The sequence below is a fragment of the Pocillopora verrucosa genome, chromosome 10, assembly GCF_036669915.1.
Source record: "Pocillopora verrucosa isolate sample1 chromosome 10, ASM3666991v2, whole genome shotgun sequence".
NCBI classification, from domain to species: Eukaryota; Metazoa; Cnidaria; class Anthozoa; order Scleractinia; family Pocilloporidae; genus Pocillopora; species Pocillopora verrucosa.
In genome coordinates this window covers 12,352,604-12,367,404 of record NC_089321.1, presented here as the reverse complement: position 1 = coordinate 12,367,404, position 14,801 = coordinate 12,352,604, and the positions used below count along the sequence as shown (strand labels likewise).

The following is a 14,801-nucleotide window of genomic DNA, read 5'->3' as shown; positions in this document are numbered from 1 at the left end:
CACACAGCGGATTTAGAAGAATTCAAGTCATGCAAACCTGAGGCGCTTTCAAAACTTTTGAGAATTCTCCCAATCGTCCGAGTGCTTAGAAAAGGCTATGTAAACACAAAAAAATTACTTAATTGCTTTCTTGAAATAATTCTCAGTAAGCTCGAAAAGTCTGACGTTACAACCGTGTTCAGGGGCTCTCTGCTAAACACACCTAACGATAACTATTACTTTCCATAAAGCGTTTGTATAGCGTGACGATTAGAAGTGGATTATTTGCTGAGATAATAATCAGTCCCAGAGTTCAATGAGGGAAAAGAAAAGAAAATGAAATTTCGAGGCGCTGGATTCCTCGGTATCTGGCTTCATCGTTGGAAGGCTGTTGACCTGTTTTCCCAAAAGGTTAGATTGAAAATATTTTTTTCGCTTATTTTATCATTTATGGGAATATAAGCTCGTTATCATTCACTTTTTTCTTCTTCAATAGCCTGTTGTGTAGAGAAATGCATTAGGCATCAAACCAATACATCTATAATCACTTCCGCTTTTGATTTCATTCGTCGCCACGTAAAAATTCATTTTTAAGTAAATTTTTTTTACGATATGACCATTTTGTGGCGATCATTCGTTATATGAAGCAGTTTGATGTCATCTGTGATAGGTGCACAGATCTGTACTTGCGAATGGGAACCTAATTCTTCGCTCTGACGAAGGGCTAAAGCTCGAAACGTCAGCTTATTTACCCTTTACGGTGGCTTATTTACGTTTTCAACTCAGTTGTTAACACTAATTTACCTCTCAAGAAAAGCGACCGGCTCGACTTGAGGAAATCAATTCAAAGATCATCGCATCGCAAAGTTGAATTAAATGTAAATTTTTAAATTTTTGTAATATTAACAGATTCAATCATAAAACTTTTGATAAAATGTTTATGATTTGGAAGATTTCTTGAAGGAACTAACATAATGACATTTCATTTCGACCTTCACCGGCCTAAGAAAGGAAAGAGAAAAGAAAGGGTTTTTGAGCGAAGTATTTTGCGTAGTATGGAAAATACATCTCGGAAGGAATCGCATGACTCATAAAAGGAATCTGTGATGGCATCAGTGAGTGACTAAGGCTATGAATGACTTTAGTCATGACGGCATGTTATTTTGTAATCCTTTAGATCCCCGCCAATTCGAGTCTCCTGGTCCTCCGTACTCGACTCGAGTATAGTTGCATTTTCTTTCGGTATTAAGCACATTTTCTACAACGAGACGTGTTCCTAGTTTGCCATTGTTTCTCTTAATAAAACTGAACCTTTTTCTCACCAGTGAGGTTAGTGAGAATATAATTATGACTGATTGCTGTATTTTCAGCAATGTATAAACCTGATGTTTGTTAATTTGGCTGGTTTTTACTCGAATCAGGCTCGTTTCTTCGTTCGATTTCTACGCACTGCACGGTGGTTCGATTCATAGAAATACAGTCAGTGTTTCGGTGAAGTTTTTGTGTTTAACAATGAAAAACATTAGTGTACTGTAATTATGTCTTATAGGCTTTGCTTTGACTGAAATATCAGAGAAATCAGGATCATAGTTTGGCTACACAACATTGTAAATCATCTACTACCATTTAAAATCATCTACTAAAGGTAAGCATCGTTTTTGATGATACAAATGAGTACGATTGAAAATAATACACCTAATTAATTGATAGTGTGTCGGTTGGAATGTAGGTGTGAGCTATCCCAAAATCTTTTATGCCGCTTCCGAAGGTAATTTTCCCCAGACACGCTTTCCTATCGATATCAACCTAGTGATTTGGTTTACATTCCTGTAATCGTGTTTTATGTAGATCTCATCTTGTTCTGATATTTTATTAACATCCCCTGCTTTAGATTTCCAGATAAAATGGCTATTTTCCCCAATAGAGGACTAGCAAAAATGCAAACCTCATAACTTTCAATTGGAAATTCTTAAATACAAAATTAGAAGTTCACAATGGTTTTTTTTTGCACCTAACTTTCCATGAGTTTTGATTGATTTCCTCTGTTGCAATGAATTAATTAGTTAAAGTAGAACTGCTAAAGGACTTGGTCCTCATATGAGGGTGAGATCTTGAAAATTTGTATAATTTCAGTTGTGAATATTTCACAGACTTATACTGTAATGTAATGGAACAGCAAATTGAACAGATTTCTCTGAGTAGTAATGTATTAAGTTTAGTTTTCCCTTACACAGTAGTCAATTCAGAGCTTCAACATTCCCCTCCCAGGCAAAACCCCTGGCATTTAAACTTTTGAAGATTGGTTTATTCAAGTTCCAAATATTGTCTACTTATGTGTAGGACAAGCACCTAATTAAACATAAATACATGTGCATCTGTTTTTCCAATAATTCACATTGCATGATTCCAAGAATGAGTTCCTATTTTTAGATAATGACGATAAAATGAAGAGGATATTGGTTTGGTGGCAAGGCAAACCACTTTTCATTCTATGATATGGACAGCCATTAAAAACTTAAATCCTAGAAGCACTTTCATGTCATAGATATCTGGTTCAATAGTAATTAAGCTTCACAACTGTGTGCTAAAATTTGACCCAAGGTTATCTTAATCCAGGGTTAGGTTTATAGTCATTAAAAACTTGAATTCTAGAAGGATTTTCATGCCACAGATATCTGGTTCAATAGCAGTTAAGCTTTACAACTGTGTGCTGAAATTTGACCCAAGTTAATTTTTAATTAACCCATGGTCTAAGGTTTGTTTCATCTTGTGTCTCCAACATTCACCCCAACTAGATGTACATGTATGTTATGCCCTGCATTTAAGTGAAGCCAGTGTCCAAATAGTTTGAACTAGACCCCAGGTCTTTGCATTTTATGCTTCAATGCTCCACCTGCTGGTTTGAGAAAACATTTTTTACCTTTTTATGCTCAGGAGTTCTATGTAGCACATGATGTCATCACATGTTCAATATTAAATCACTTTTTCTAAAATTTTCACAACTTAAAGGTCATTGAAAGATCTGCACACTGAAGGCATAAAATCATGGCCCCCTCCAATATCAGACTTGATTTACCACTCCTGCAACTTTTGGAACTTTTTGTCTTTGTATTGTTTTTGTCAAGGTGATAATCTTACAACAATCAATGCTCTGATAGCTACAATTTAAGCTACAGTTTAGTGGTATACCCAATACGTAAAAGGAAAAGGAAAAGTTTTGTTTTTCATTTTACACTTTTGATACTTCTCTGTCTTTTCAGTTGCCTCCCCTACACTTGTTGTTGTCATATATCGCATAACCCAAAAATACCAAGTTTAAATGATTTATTATACACAATGTAATGGTTCGTTATTCTAATTTTAAAAAAAAAATGGCATTTCTTTCTGGCAGTAAAACAAGCCAGGCTAAAATTAAAGTCATATGTGGCATGCCATACTGCATTCTGCAAGGATAAGCCATTTGGAAGGCATTATGGGAGAATAGGAGAGATGAAAAAATTTAATTTTTTGAGTGGAATAAAGATTGTTCATTATTCTGCTCCAGGATTTCTTTTATACTTAACTAAGTGTTTAAAAAAAATTTAATGTTCACTTCAACTACAGAGTGACTCATTTGTAAGGATCAGTATACAGATTATTGTATGATGGTTATTTGGTTATGAGGTGCACTGTTTTTATGAGAAAATTTTCCTTTCCCTGCTGGAAAATATATGCAAAACTCAGAGTGCATCTTATCACAAGGTATTTTGGTGCAGCATAATTGTCACAGTGTTTGTTTATCATTTTAATAGAATTTTGGCTTTACCCTAACTCAGTTGACAAAATTCTCTGTCTTACTGTGTATGTGTGAATCACTAAGACTAATGATGGGTCTTTTAACTGACATGTTGACATTGTCAATTTCTCAAGTTGCGAGTTTCTATAACTGGAAACTTCTTACAGCTGAAAAAATACAGTAATGCCCAAAGGCTCGTGTTACATTAGTGTTTCACATCCTCAAAAAAGAGTCACAAAACTATGCTGATAAAAAACTAGAAACAAGTGGTATATACATTTAACTTTTTAACTCCCGGTTGTGACCAGCAACAATTCCCCCCCCCCCCCCCCCTCACCTGTGAATTAAACAATACTTAAAAGTTATGATGATAAAATATAATCACCATCTGTTGAAGCTCTTGATTGTTAAGCAAATTCCTTGTTAGGACCTTAGGAAATATTTAGATAACTGTAAGGAGAATATACATACTGATGTCATGGTGTAAAGGGTTAAAAGTTCTGGAGAAAAAAACATTTTTTTACTATAATCAATTGGCTTGGTCTGAAGTAATTGTGATAAACATGATACGTTGCAATATTGTCAGTAACGTACTGGTTTATTCACAAATATCTCCAAATGTTCGAAGTCCGTACGGCCACGGACCACAAAAATATAACACAGTTGCACAATCCGAGGCACACAGTGAAAACTCACAATCGACACGTTCCTTGTTTACATAAAGGCGATGCGAGTGGTTTTCTGCAAAAAATATAAATGTCCAATGTCTTATATGTTCTTCAAAACGTTTACAAATGTCCACAAATGTCCACTTACCGAACTGTATGGCCTCTCGGTTTAAAATAAACGAAATAAGCTCTGTAAACTCCGTATTTAACAACAAATAAATCTGGCATTTGAAAGCACATGGCGAATACAACAAGATTGCTCGCGTGGTCACGTGACCGCGAAAATGACAAAATCCTACTCAGGGGAGTCGGGAGTGACAAATATATTGTTTGCTTAATGCCAAAAAGAGATAGAAAATAATTTTTTTCTTTGAAAGTATTTCACAAGACATTTTCATGGGTTTTATTTAATACAATATGTTGCTCTTGCTTGGGATATGCTGTCGAGATCACAATACTGAATGTGTGCAGAACTGACTGTAAGAAAATGTCCACTCTCTTTGAGTGTGATCCTGTTACATGTAATGTGGTTATTTTGTAAGGAAAATGTCATTGTGGTTAATCTGCAGTCAAAAGCAGTGGGGTACTACCTCCTCTGACCCAAAATAAGTTCTGTTGTTCTGTAGTTGCTTGATTACAAGTGAGATTTAGGCTTATATGCCTTTCTAGTGGAAGGGCATGGAAGCCTTATCCTTGTGTTCTACTGAGCAGTGAATTTAGTGTCATTACAAAACCTTTGGTTAACATTTTGATCAGCTCAGTGGTGAAATGCTATTAATAACTTTCTTATAAATTGTTATGTGATGTGACTTTTTCCAGGAATCTCTCATCCTGAATACTTTGTTCCATTAGGTGTCTCCTTGTCTGACCAATCAGCTAGCTTTTGGAATACCACAAAAAGAATTGCAAATGGTGCTTGGGGAAGCTCAGGTAACCATAAGGCTTTCAACTCATAGTATCTTACAAGTATGAACTGAGGATACCTTTAAACCTTAAGAGTGATTAGCATCTAATTTCTCCCTACAATATCATCCTGAATCACACATTAAGGTCACGAGAATAAAGGAAATGATCACCAACAAAAGAAGCTTTTGATCAGTAAACAAATTCTCCTTGTCAGCACCTTAGAAAATGTATAAAGAACAGTATGGAGATTATGCATAATAACATTAGGGTGTAAAGGCTTAAATGGTGTTGAAGGAGCCAAGCTGATTAGTAGGGTAGAGATGTCCACCGAAGGGTCTTGCTCCTCTTTCCAGTACATGTCTAAGAGAAGCAATTACGCAATTGTAATGTTTCTTTCAGAACACGTGCAGGTACACCTGATGAATCAATCTTTGTATTTTGGATCATATGGCATCAGCCACTCCTTCACCTCTTGCCAGTTCAGTAGAGAGGACAAACGGGGCCAAGCTTAGCCGACTTCTCATCGATGGCGGAACAACAGTTCTTAAGAGCATTTTCAATGGATATCATCCCCCAGCAAGTCTTTCAGCCGCGTTGAATGCAAACTATTCGACCCTTCAAAATCTGCTGAGAAGAAAGATCCTACACAAATCTCAATGGGATCTATTGTTTCCTCCAAGCGGTGCTCCTCCAGACTCCCAAACATTTGATATTACTCTTTTATTCCTTCTCTTAACCAACATTTGTGGTCTCTCCCCACCCCACTCTGGATGGCACAACAAACCACCTCCAAGTGACAACTCCCTTGAAGCAAATCTTGCTCGCATAAAGTTTTACCGCAATAAATTATATGGCCATGTCACCACAACTGGTATTGCTGATCCAACTTTCTCAACTCTGTGGCAGGAGATCAGTGTTGTTCTTGTTGCTCTTGGCTTGCAGCAGGCAGAAACTGATAGATTGAGGGCTGAGAATTGTGGAGAGCAAGAGTTCGTAAATGCGTTGCTTAAGTGGGCTGACAGCGAGAGAGAGATAAAATCTCAGTTGAAGGACGTGCAGGATAATCAGACCAAGGTGCTGCAATCTGTTGATAAAGTACTGCAGACCATTCAAAATTTGAACAACGAGAAGGAGAGCATCAGAGGTGACGAAGTCCTTACGAAACTGGCAAAGGTTGACAGTTCAGGTGATATAGATGACTATGCAAGCAGATATGTGGAGGGAACTCGTTTATCGATCCTTGAAGTAGTTGAGAGCTGGTTAGCCGACAAAAGTTCTCCAAATAGAGTGATTGTTATTAGTGGGAATGCGGGGATGGGAAAGTCTGTAATCTCAGCTGTCTTGTGCCAAAAGATGTTAAAGGTTGGAAGATTGTCAGGGAGCCACTTCTGTCGGCATAACAAGGCACGCCGAAGAAATCCCAAAGTGATGCTGCAGTCGTTAGCCTGTCAGCTTTCCGAATCGCTGCCAGAGTACAAGAAGTCTATCGTGAAGCAGTTGTCGAGAAATCTGGGCGTTGAAATTGGAGACATGGAAGTGGAAGAACTGTTTGAATTCTTGTTTAAAGAACCTCTTTCAGATTTGAAAGACCCAGGCTCTATCCATCTCATGGTTATAGATGGCTTAGACGAAAGTGAATACCAGGGGCGTAATGAGCTTTTAAATGTGATTGCTGATTACTTCAAGACGCTTCCGTATTGGATTCGATTTGTGGTAACAACGCGACCTGAAATAAACATCTCAGAGAAGATTCAAGACTTAAATCCCATACAGCTGAACCCAAACGATCAAGGAAACTTGATGGACGTTAGGCTTTGCTTTCAAAAGCAACTGGGACATGTTCTGCAATGCGATTGCCAAGATGCTATCTTAGAGAAGCTTGTTGAAAAGTCGGAAGGAGTCATGTTGTATACCTATTACCTGACAGAGTTCATTAAGAAGAATGCTGCGCGTGGGAGTGTTGCTGAAGTGATAAACAGCGGCTTGCCATCTGGTATTTCTTCCGTTTATCAAGACTATTTCAAACGCCTGAAAAGTGAAATGCACAAAGAACTGGGAATCACCGAAGAGCAATTCTTTGATTTTTTAAATACCATCGTGGCAGCAAGAGAACCATTACCAGTTGAGTTTGTTTATAAGTTGTTCCTTTCAAAAGAATGGTCATCGGCTGATGAGCAAAAAGTACGAGACGCAGTTGATTGTATCTCGGCTCTTTTACCCATAGAGGGTGAGTGCATTAACTTCTTTCACAAGTCAGTCAAGGACTGGTTGGTGGAGGAGACTACTTCGAGGCAAAAGAAGTTTACTGTTAGCGGAAAAGAATGTCATCGCGTCATTGCAAAGCTTTGCAGAGATGAACTAGATGAATTGAAACTTAAAGGGATCCAGAGTTCAACACTGAAACAGACGTCAAGGTATGCCTTGCAGCATGGTGTTCAGCATATACTTGAGGTAGAAGAGAATGCTCGGCTATGTAGCTTCGACAACATTGTTAAGAATTATGTTTTGGACCTAGAATTGGTCTATGCAAAGCTAACTGTGAAGAGTACAGCAGCCACTGAAGATGTTCTTTGCGTACAAGAAAAGGAAAATACAAATGCTTTGTCAGAGAATTACAGAGAAGCCCTTGAGACGTTATTGTTGCTGTTGCGGAAGCATTTAAGTTCTCTATCAAAAATTCCTCACGCCATCTTTCAAATCTTGTTGAATAAAGGAGGACCTGAACTGTCTGCGGAGGCATTAAGCCTGCTGAACACTAAATATGTGGACTTACCATATATGGAATACTTGCGAAAGAAGGAAAAAAGACCAGATGCTCTAATGCGGTTTTTTGCTTCAGACTGCGTGGTCTGCTTTGATGTCTCACCAAATCTAGACTACCTGGTTTGCGAGTGTTTCGATGGCACAACTCATCTGTGGTCGCTCCGTACTGCCCAGCTAATGTGGACACGTTCTGCGCCGGTATCAAATATTAATTTTCGGAGGTACCTAAATGTCAGACGGCCTTCCCTTTTCCGATTTTCCCGGTCAGTAGTTTTCCATCCAACCTTAAACCTGATCCTATCAGGGACTCTGTGTCAGGGTTATACCTTGGCCGGAGACGTGAAACCTCTTTTCCCTGCGAGCAAGTGCCGGTTTAAAGTTTGTTCAATATCTAAGAGCAAAACCACGATGCTGACGGACTGTCTGAACCGAGGGAATTGCGTCGTCCAATGGAGTCTAAAAGATGGAAGCGAAATTCGTTGTTTTGCACACGAATGCGATATTGTATCTTTTGCTTGGTCTGCTGATGGAAGACGGATGGCGATCGCTGATTCTGACCACTGCGTATACCTCATTGACATGAACGATGGATCTGAGACTCTGATACGGGCTTTTATTCTGTCACAATGTGTTAAGTTAACTCCTGACTGCCGGTTTTTATTCGGTTTGGTTTTGGCTGGGGATGAGGTTGGTTTGTTTTCGAACCCCAAGCTTTTTTGTTTAGATATTGACAAGAACACTGAGTCAAAGTATAATTGGAACTGCTTTCCTAGGTCGATTAACTTCCAATACGTCTCGGAATTTGAAAGTTGCAATGAGATTGGCTTCTTATCAGGAGATCCTTTTTGGTATCCATTTGGAAGAAATAGTGTATACTCACCATTTATGGATTTTGCACTAGTACTGAATAAGCAGATGTTATTAAGAGTTTCCTCTCCCAGTAAAGTGATCGAAATGTGGAGCCTTAACGACGTAAGGGAGGGGAGAGGTGGAAGTAGCGATTTAGTGGAACGAAGCACAGAACTCGGTGACAATACGACAAAGAGAGCCAAAAATAACGATCTAACGGAACATAACCCACCAGAAATCAACGATATGCTGGAACAGAAAGCTGAAATCGATGTTCTGTCAGGAGAGGGAGCTGAAGTTGTTCATCCATCGGAACAGAGAGCTGAACTTGACGACCCACCCGAACAGATATCTGAACTCGGTGGCTTAGTGGAACAGACGATGGAACTTAACAACTCTATGGAAAAGAGAGATGGACTTGATGATCTTGTGAAAGAACGAAGGGAATTTAATGACCCACCACAAAAGAATGTGGAACTTTTTTTCCCGTTGGAGGCGGATGTTAAACTCGATGAACCATCAAAACTATTGGAAATTGATCTATGCAGCTTATCAGAGAGTGGAGCTGATCCTTGCTCTAAAAGGGGTAAGTTTCTAAACAAACTGTGATGCTGCGTCAGTGGGAGAGTATAACAGGATAAATTAGTATTATCAACTGAGTTGATAACGTAAATTGGCCACCTTAAAAAGTTTAAAAGCTGACGTTTCGAGCGTTAACCCTTCGTCAGAGCGATTGACAAAGGGCTAACGCTGAAACGTCAACTTTTAAACTCTTTACGGTGGCCAATTTACGTTATCAACTCAGTTGATATCAATAAATTACCTTAATCCTTATTCTGTTCTCTCTATCCTAGATTATCAGGAACAACAGGGACCTTTACTTGAGGATATAGAGGAAAACGGTTTTGTTAAAGATGATTACTTTAAACAACCATATACCGTATCTCAGGTTTCTTTCTCTGTTAATGGTGACTTTCTCTACACTATGATGGGTACAAGGATCCAACGAATAAATCTTGTGACTGGCGATATTTTAAATAAAATTGTTAGTCGCAAGGTATGTTTGAGATTACATTTTCGTCTTGTGCCCGTCAAAAGAGGTGTCCTATTCCGAACAAATAGTTACTCGCTTGAGTTGTGGAACCCTGAGTTGTCTGTTTGTATGCAAAGGTGGACTGGCTTTTTTGTCCGGGATGTTGTACCCTTATCAGAGGAACGAGTCGCCTTGGAAACGGCAAATGACGATGATCGCAGACGGGAAGTGATCATTTTAGATACAACGAGTGAAAAAATTGTGTCAACCATTGCAAATTTTGAAGGTGAATTTTTGGCATGTAATAACAAGTGTGAAGTGCTAACCACCACTGATGGAAAGTTACTGCAGCTGTGGCATAAAAACCGAGTGCTATGGGAAATTCCTTTTCAGTTTGATAGACTCTGGCTTCGCCAAGCTGTTACTTTTTCTCCCGCTGAAGAATACATCGTCAGTGTTGGTAAAACTGGCTCTTACGTCCTCGACGCAGTTTCGGGAAAAGTGATTTGTCGATTGAAGTACAAGGATGGATATAATATTAAGTTCATCAGTAACGAGGACTGCGTTGTCGACTTGAATGATTCAACAGGTTTTTGTCTTCGATTATACAACGTTATATCTGGTGATCTCCTTAGTGAAATTGTAGAGGAAGGAGCAGGTCGAAATTTTGCAGTTTGTCCTTGTAAGCGCTTGGTCGCAATTGGCCTTCAAAACTCCGAGAACCATTTTGAAATCATTCAAGTGAAGCTGCCAGGCGACAAAGAAAAGACGAACATGAAAAGGTCAGTTGAAACAAAGTTTATTTGAAGACAGAAAAAGAATAATGTGGATAATAATATAATGTTAATAGTATTAATAGTAGTTATAACAACAATGATATTAATAATAATGTGATAATGATAACAATAATAATGATGATACATGTAGTAATAATGATAACAGTAGTAGTAAGAACAGTCATGATGATAATTATAACTATGATGATACTAATGATAAATAATGGTAATAGGACAGAATGGAGTCCAATTCGTTCTGTAATCATACGAGTGATAAACAAAATCGGACGACAGCAAAGCTGCGGGAGTCTGATTTGCTAATCACGAGTATGGTTACGGACACAATTGGACGACACAGAGTCCTGTTACCAATTCATCATAACTGTTGCAATTTCCGAAAACAACAAACATATTAAGAACAAATATATCTGGTAGAGACGATTTCTAAAGTAAAAAATTCCTCGATTTTGGAAATTCAACAATTTTTTATGGGTGAAAATGATTCTAAAATCTGAACCTCGATTAATGTCTACCATCACTAACCCCCACTACGGTGAATAATTGTTAACTATTGTCAACTTGAATTTTTTTGTTTACATGTATGTTTACTCGTTTTCTTACACTTTTTGTTTTCCAAACTTTTCTCAATAAGCCGTTTCTGCGTTTTACTGTTACACTTGGTGATACCACGTCGATATTTTATCTTTCTTTGCAAGATTTTTGCTTTTACCAACGCGAAGGATTTTTTGATAGACGAATAGTGAGACTGATGCCATATGAGAATACCCAATAAAGAGATGCCCTTGAAAAATGCAGTTTTGGTGTTAATTTACCTACAATATACAACTGAAAATACTCTATTACTTATTATGAGATGTTGCCTTTGACTAAACTTCTATTGATGAATTTTTTACTTTAGGTTGAACCTACCAAAATAAGACATCTACAGAGATTTACAGTTGGGAAAGACATTGTCGATCAGAAAACCTGTATTCCGCTGATTCCTTTGCTTTCGAGTGGTTACGATCTGACCTCTGAACAGAAGAGACCGCTGATCGAGGTTGGAGCGAGTACAAGAATGATTTTAGTGGCAAAGCTGGATAAGTTGGAGAGCTGTTCACGCTGCCAAAAGATTTTTGTTTAGACTTATAAACATTTTTAACTGTTCCTAGTGTAAACTTAAGACGAACATTTAACGCTCTATTTTATTGCTCTTTTGGTGTTTAATCAGCCAGCTACAAGCTAAGAAAATTGTTCTATGGAAGCGGAGTGCAGCAAGCGTCTCATTAAGTGTTGATTTGCGACTCGTTTAACTCGTGAGATTGATTCCTCTATGAAAACGGAGAAGGTATTGACAAATTGTACAGTTCTTCGTTGAGGCTCAGAAAGGTTCTAAAGTCATTTTCTGCAAAATTACTTTTACAGCGTAAGACTGTTGGAGAAAAAGAGAGAAATATCTTGTGGTACCACCTGTGATTCTCTCGTGTTTTTCTAATGAAGGAGGTAGTTTCAAATGTGGGTAACCAGCTAACTTTATATCCATTGGATGTGTACATAGCTTATACCGGCCTGGTTGAAGATGGAACCAGAATGACCGCGAAGGAATCGTTTCTTCAACATTATTTTTTAGAAAAAAAAGGATATTCAATGCGCTGATTTTCGGATATAAATTAGTTTGTGTATGTTTTTGAAATTTGAAGACATTATCGGTACTTTGTTTTTTAAAATACTTTCTTTTGTCGGGAAGGTGGGCTGTAGTCACTCAAAGTGAAGTAGTTTTACAATAAAATTAAAACCGAGAAGGATTCAATGTCCAGTCGATGTGAAATTCTGTGGGCATAGCCCTAACCTCCAGTAGGTGGTTGTTAGTAGTCAGTTGGTAAGGTGCCCGTGTGTCAGGGCATCGTTGCATGGTCAATCGCACCAGGGTGCAATACCAGGAAATCTCCCTCTCTAATATCCTTGCAGTTATAAATGAGAAAAAAAATTTAAAATGCAAACGAACATATGCAAAGCATACTTAATGAAATAAACTAGTCAAAACACTTTTACCTCAGGAAACCCTATAAATTAACAGTAGAAAATACCTCACCCATTCCTAATTTGAATCACCTCCTAAAATTTTGCTCTTTCATGGTATAAAAGACACAGGACACATAACAGAACATCGCATTATCAATCTATTGCTTATACTGGTTTCCTTGTTAACGTTCTTCTGGTTTTTTGTTGTTGTTTGTTCTCTATTTTTCAACGTCATCAGTGTTTTTTACACCAAGTAAGAGCTTGAAATTTAAGGGTGTCACCACACAGTCTATAACTTGGGGAACTGACAGGAGGACACCCTAACATCAGAATCTATATTCTCCTTAATGTTTATTATTTATTTCCCAAGGTACTTAAGGTACTTAAATTTATTAAACAAAAAATAATTTGTTTAACAATCGAGAGCCTCTTTAGTTAGTGATCCTTTTCTCTATTCATGATTCAGGTGTGATTTTTTAACCCTTTAACCCTAAAAGTGACCAGCTTCTAATTTCTCCTTACAATATCACCCCTGAATCAAACATTAAGGTTACGAGAATCAATGAAATGATCACCAACTAATGAAGCTCTTGGTTTTTTAACAAATACTCCTTGACAGCGCTTCGGGAAATGTATAGAGAACAGTATGGAGAATATGCATACTGATGTTAGGGTGTAAAGGGTTGAGGAGAAATTAGATGCCAATCGCTCTTACGGGTTAAAGGTATTTAACCCTACAGTTAAAAGCTGCTTGCTCAAAACATGTCAGTTTGGTTCTCAACATCTATGATATCTATTACATAGGTTCGCATATCCCCTGTCAGCGATCCAAACGACCTCATTTAAAGGGACTTCAAATACGGACTATACTTGAAGGAGATTAGACTCTTAGTCTCTTGTCTCAAAAACTTGAATTTAGAGGTCGTTTCAACAGATCCATTCACCTTTAGTCACTTCCATAGGGCTTTCTTTTTCCTTACTAACTTTAAAAATTCGTTGTCTATCCAAGGTGGTCCTGATTTCTATCTGCTAAGCTTCATCTTAGGAATATGCATTTCAACTGCAGCAAGTAATTAGTTGTACTCGAGTCGATATTATCGCATGATATGATGGGAAATCAGCTTTGCCGTAACGATAGACAGCTTTTAAAAAAAAATTTTGGCTTGTCAGATTTTGTCTACATAATCTACATGAACGGAATCTGTATTAACATTAGTGAGTGATTAAGATCAAGAATGACTTTTGTACGGTGACCCATACAGGACATGCCACATGTTCTTTTATCGCGCGATAAAATCAAAATATTGCACGATAAATGGAAATTATCGCGTGATAAATGGGAAACTTGTTAGGTCTCACGTAATCTGCTGTCACGCACGTTGTTTCCGTGCAGGACAATGGCCACCACAGTTGAGGAGACTAGCGACTAAATACAGGAATGGCTCCGACCTGTGATTGGATGATAAAAATAGTAAAAGTTAATAAGTTATATCTTAACTCGTTGCTCGTGAGTATTGTTCACCGCGTGTCTCGAAGCGGAACAATGAAATACCAATGTAAAAACACCGATGAGTCAAACAAGAAATGGCTACTTACATAACGAAGAGAAGGCAGAGTCTATCTTGTTCAGCGAGGTCGTTCAGTGATATTACGGCGATGAAAAAGTCATCCGCTGACAAGTTCCGCTGACAAAACTCATTTAGTCAGTTTAGGCGGACGACCAGGAATGGCTCCAACTCATGCGTATATTAATATTTTTTTCGTTCCGGCTAAATAATTTATACACTGAGATAAAAACTGAAAGAGCGATTTATTAGGTTCTTCTTATGTTGTAGTCTACAGTGCTTGCAAATGAAGCCCTCTTTTATTAGTACAGGACCATGTAGTTTCCAAGTTTTAAAATAATGCAGCAACTGCATGTCACGTTTGGAAAATCACGCAATGTTGCGTGACGCTGCGACCAATGTCTTTAATTTACAGCATGCTCTGCTGGAGAAATAAGGCTTGGTCGCAATTTGCCAACTACTTTC

General features: G+C 38.0%; 1 protein-coding gene across 1 annotated transcript; it reads left to right on the top strand.

Annotated features, from left to right (window-relative positions):
• Positions 1-321: 321 nt before the first annotated feature.
• Positions 322-12,613, top strand: LOC136283788 (uncharacterized). Its single transcript, XM_066172993.1, has 6 exons — positions 322-390; positions 1,529-1,624; positions 5,275-5,352; positions 5,728-9,526; positions 9,795-10,755; positions 11,669-12,613. The coding sequence occupies exons 4-6, from the start codon at positions 5,776-5,778 to the stop codon at positions 11,685-11,687; spliced, it is 4,731 nt and encodes a 1,576-aa protein (XP_066029090.1). The 5' UTR covers positions 322-390; positions 1,529-1,624; positions 5,275-5,352; positions 5,728-5,775; the 3' UTR covers positions 11,688-12,613.
• The last annotated feature ends 2,188 nt before the right edge of the window (positions 12,614-14,801 follow it).

Excerpts from the sequence above, each read along its gene's own strand:
- LOC136283788 (XM_066172993.1), top strand. The coding sequence starts at position 5,776 with ATGGCATCAGCCACTCCTTCACCTCTTGCCAGTTCAGTAGAGAGGACA. Across the intron at positions 9,527-9,794 it reads TGATCCTTGCTCTAAAAGGG|ATTATCAGGAACAACAGGGA; the intron begins GTAAGTTTCTAA and ends TCTCTATCCTAG.